This window comes from Bison bison, unplaced genomic scaffold, assembly GCF_000754665.1.
Source record: "Bison bison bison isolate TAMUID 2011002044 unplaced genomic scaffold, Bison_UMD1.0 scf7180017864067, whole genome shotgun sequence".
In the NCBI taxonomy this organism is placed as follows: domain Eukaryota; kingdom Metazoa; phylum Chordata; class Mammalia; order Artiodactyla; family Bovidae; genus Bison; species Bison bison.
Window position 1 is genome coordinate 2162379 of NW_011494639.1, and position 4818 is coordinate 2167196.

Consider the following 4818-nt stretch of genomic DNA (forward strand, 5'->3'; position numbering starts at 1 on the left):
CCAGCAAATTTGGAAAACTCAGCAGTAGCCACAGGACTGGAAAAGATCAGTTTTCATTCCATCCCAAAGAAAGGCAATGCCAAAGAATGCTCAAACTACCGCACAATTGTACTCATTTCACACGCTAGTAAAGTAATGCTCAAAATTCTCCAAGCCAGTCTTCAACAGTACGTGAACCAGGAACTTCCAGATGTTCAAGATGGATTTAGAAAAGGCAGAGGAACCAGAGATCAAACTGCCAACATTCGTTGGATCATTGAAAAAGCGAGACAGTTCCAGAAAAACATCTATTTCTGCTTTATTGACTATGCCAAAGCCTTTGACTGTGTGGATCACAACAAACTGTGAAAAATTCTTAAAGATAGGGGAATACCAGACCACCTGGCCTTTCTCCTGAGAAATCTGTATGCAGGTCAAGAAGCAACAGTTAGAACTGGACATGGAACAACAGACTGGTTCCAAATAGGAAAAGGAGTACTTCAAGGCTGTATACTGTCACCCTGCTTATTTAACTTATATGCAGAGTACACAATGAGAAATGCTGGACTGGATGAAGCACAAACTGGAATCAAGACTGCTGGGAGAAATAGCAATAACCTCAGATATGCAGATGACACCACACTTAAGGCCGAAAACAAAGAAGAACTAAAAAGCCTCTTGATGAAAGTGAAAGAGGAGAGTGAAAAAGTTGGCTTAAAGCTCAACATTCAGAAAACTAAGAGCATGGCATCCGGTCCCATCACTTCATGGGAAATAGATGGGGAAACAGTGACCAACTTTATTTTTCAGGGCTCCAAAATCACTGCAGATGGTAATTGCAGCCATGAAATTAAAAGACACTTACTCCTTGGAAGGAAAGTTATGACCAACCTAGACAGCATATTAAAAAGCAGAGACATTACTTTGCCAACAAAGGGCTGTCTAGTCAAAGCTATGGTTTTCCCAGTAGTCATGTATGGATGTGAGAGTTGGACTATAAAGAAAGCTGAATGCCAAAGAATTGATACTTTTGAACTGTGGTGTTGGAGAAGACTCTTGAGAGTCCCTTGGACTGAAAGGAGATCCAACCAGTCCATCCTAAAGGAAATCAGTCCTGAATATTCACTGGAAGGACTGATGCTGAAGCTGAAACTCCAATGCTTTGGCCACCTGATGTGAAGAACTGACTCCTTGGAAAAGACCCTGATGCTGGGAAAGACTGAAAGCGGGAGGAGAGGGGACGACTGAGGATGAGATGGTTGGATGGCATCACCAACTCAATGGATATGGGATTGGGTGGACTCCAGGAGTTGGGGATGGACAGGGAGGCCTGGCATGCTGCAGTCTATGGGGTCGCAAAGAGTCAGACATAGCTGTGCAACTGAACTGAACTGATCGGGCATATGCCCACACATCCTCCAAAATACTGAGAACTAACTAAGAATTAACCAGGCTGATGAAAGTAAGAAAAGTGATTTGGGATAGAAAATAAAGACAGGAGTTTTCATTCCCCTTGAGTAGCAAGACCAGTGACAGGTCTCTGTGCTGGTAGAGAGCTCTTGCCAAACACCTGCTTTCCAGCGCTCTTGGGTCAAAGGTGGAAGAGTTACCAGGTGTGAAATTGCATGGCTCTTTTGTAATCCTACTTATTTACCACCTTTACTAAAAATCTAACTAATCCCTCTTCAATGAAAGTTTTCCTGCAGCCCACTCTACACCGTATCCCAGTCCGTGGAGGGGAGTTTCTTTGATACCATCATGTTTCTTTCTTTCTGAAATTCAGCACAGCAGGGTAATCTCTTTGGGGAGTAGAGAGAAACTAAGGGTAGAGGCACTTCATGGAGGTTACAAAGCCTGCTACAGATAAAGCACAGATCAGCTTTGTCAGAGCTGCAATGGATGACCATGTTAACCCACTTTTGTATCATTCAGGGAAAATAGCTTGTCCACTTGTTGCTGCGTATTCTGCAAGCAAGTTTGCTCTGGATGGGTTCTTCTCCTCTCTCAGGAAGGAATATGAGGCGACCAAGGTCAATGTGTCAATCACCCTCTGTATTCTTGGCCTCATCGACACAGGTAAGGTCAAGAAATTGGAATAAATGGCCTGCAGGACTGTCTGTCTCACTGTGGTGGGTAAAGAGGGCGCTGAGCTCCCTGACGTCATCGTGTGTCAGGCACTGAAAACCAGTGACAGCACTGCTGCTGCTGCTGAGTCGCTTCAGTCGTGTCCAACGCTGTGCGACCCCGTAGATGGCAGCCCACCAGGCTCCCCCGTCCCTGGGATTCTCCAGGCGAGAATACTAGTCCCCCTTTGATGAAGTGTTCTGTCACCTGTGGAGCCTCTGACTGCTCTTTGACCCTTCTCTCCATTCTGACTGCCAACTGTGCTGAGTAACACCACATTCCTCACCTGACCCTATTCTGAACACCGTATGTCCCTCATGAAAACTCAACGGCCATTACTTTCCTATGTGAGACTATTAAATACGAGTTTTTTTTCCTTAATAACATATCAGTAATAAGTCACAGATGTCACAAATCCTTTACATGGTGCTGAGAGGGACACAGCATCATTTGGGGGAGGTATTCTTGTCGAAAACACATCATCTCATTCTAATTATGAGAACAACAGGAAAAAACCCCAAATTGAGGGGATTTATATAGATCCTGGTGGCTTCCCTGTTGGCTCAGACAGTGAAGTGTCTGCCTGCAATGTGGGAGACCGGGGTTCTATCTCTGGGTCAGGAAGATCCCCTGGAGAAGGAAATGGCAACCCACTCCAGTATTCTTGCCTGGAGAATCCCATAGACAAAGGAACCCGGTGGGCTACCGTCCACAGGGTCGCAAAGAGTGGGACACGACTGAGCGACTTCACTTTCTTTCATACAGATCCATTGAACAGAACTCTTCTAAAGTGTCAAGGCTATGAGAGACAAGGAAAGAGTAAGAACCTGTCATAGATCAGAGAGAAAACAAGAAAAAATTACTACTAAGTGTACTCCTGGATAAGATCCTGGAACATACAAAGGACATTAGTGAAAAAATTAAGTCTGCAGTTTCATTAGTAATTTGTTCCAATTCTATCATATCTGTTGTTGATAGTTGTATAATGGTTATGTATGATGTTTTGATTGAAAGATATAAGGAAAGACTTTGCACAATTTTTAAAACTTTTCTGTAAGTCCAAATGCAAATTTATCTAAAATATGTGATAGGTATGATTTTAAAAACTTTATTGAAGGGACTTCCCTGGCAGTCCAGTGGTTAAGACTCCACATTTTCACTGCAGGGGGCATGGGTTTGATCCCTAATCAGGGAACTAAGATCCCACACTCTGCACAGCCAAATAAATTTTTTAAAAAACTGAATACAGTGAGTAGTAGTTACAGAACAAAAGAGAGAGAAAGACACAGACACACAGTGAAACAAGAAGGGGTGGAGAAACAGAGAAGCTGGGCAAGAAGGACACAAATCCTAGGAGGAGAGAGCAGGTAATAACAGTTTCCCTCCAAGTGAAAGTGGTTGGTGTTGCCAAGGGAGCAAAGGCCTGGATTCCTGTGTCTCTTCCTTTTACAAGTCAGTCCTCATTATCACACCTCACTCTGGTTTTGCTCATTGACTCTTCCCATCACATGACTTCTATCCGCATTCTACTCCCCAATATTACTCCCTCACTCCAACCAAAACACCCAAGAGAGGAGTCTGATTCATTCAAATCACTCAACTAGTAACCTCCAGTTGCCCCCACAAATTTCCATCCAGGAAGACAAAGTCCATATGAACACTAAGATTCTCTTTGCCTAATAGGCCCTCAACATACCCAGTCTTCTCCATGTATTCCCAACACGGCCCGAGCAAGCACTGGCCAGCAGCCCATAAAAGCTAACCTGCTGGTGTCTGCAGGCCTTCCATCACATAGACTCTACTCGTCTTGGATAACCACACTCTTCTCTTCTCGCTCTACAGACACAGCCATGAAGGCAGTTGCTGGGATATTTAATGCAAAAGCATCTCCAAAGGAAGAATGTGCCCTGGAGATTATCAAAGGGGGAACTCTGCGCCAAGATGAAGTATATTATGACAGTTCAATCCTGACTCCTCTCCTGCTGAGAAATCCAGGAAGGAAGATCATGGAATTTTTCTTCTTGAAGAAATATAATATGGAAAGATTTATAAACAACTAGGCACTTCCTGAGGGCTAGGCATCATAAAGGGAGCTTGGAACAATCCAGCCTGGTATTTATCCGAGCTCCATCATGAAGGTATCTCCCCAGAGAGATAAGTGAGTGCCCCCAGGGGACCGCAAGTCACACAGCACATCCCACAATTTAAAGGAGTCCCTCTAACATTTGTGGAAAGGTGATCATAATGAATGCCATGAATCAACAGTTGTGAAATTGACTGTAACCATAGATATAACTACAAGATACTTACATCAAGTTTACCTCAAAGGTAATAAGGCTATATTTAATCGATATTAATTCTGATAAAGGTTACATAAACTTTGTAAATTCATACCTCATTGGCTTTAACTTCAGTTCATTCAGCATGATTCCATTAAAAACTATAACCTATACACGTGAGATTTTTAGTGTACATTTCTTATTTTGTGATATGAACCTCTTATGTGCTTCTGAGTTGAAGAAATCATCCTACTTCATTTAGTGAACATAGCATCTTCACAATTTTGTATATTTCAGATGCTCTTTATATTCTTTCATACTGTTCATCTGGAAAGGAGAACATCTGAACGTGAATAAACAGAGCAAACGCAGAGAAGTGGAGGTCCCTGTGGTTCTATGAAGCCACAGAATCTACACCTGTTCAATGTACTCACAG

The 4818-nt window shown here is 43.0% G+C and overlaps 1 protein-coding gene across 1 annotated transcript in view; it reads left to right on the forward strand.

Moving 5' to 3' along the window:
• HSD11B1 (hydroxysteroid (11-beta) dehydrogenase 1) overlaps positions 1 to 4562 on the forward strand; it is a 45810-nt gene extending 41248 nt beyond the window's left edge. The window contains exons 5-6 of the mRNA XM_010836863.1: positions 1912 to 2055; positions 3946 to 4562. Of these exons, the coding sequence (XP_010835165.1) occupies positions 1912 to 2055; positions 3946 to 4163 (362 nt within the window). The 3' untranslated portion in view covers positions 4164 to 4562. The remainder of the gene's footprint in view (positions 1 to 1911; positions 2056 to 3945) is intronic.
• Positions 4563 to 4818: the final 256 nt, after the last annotated feature.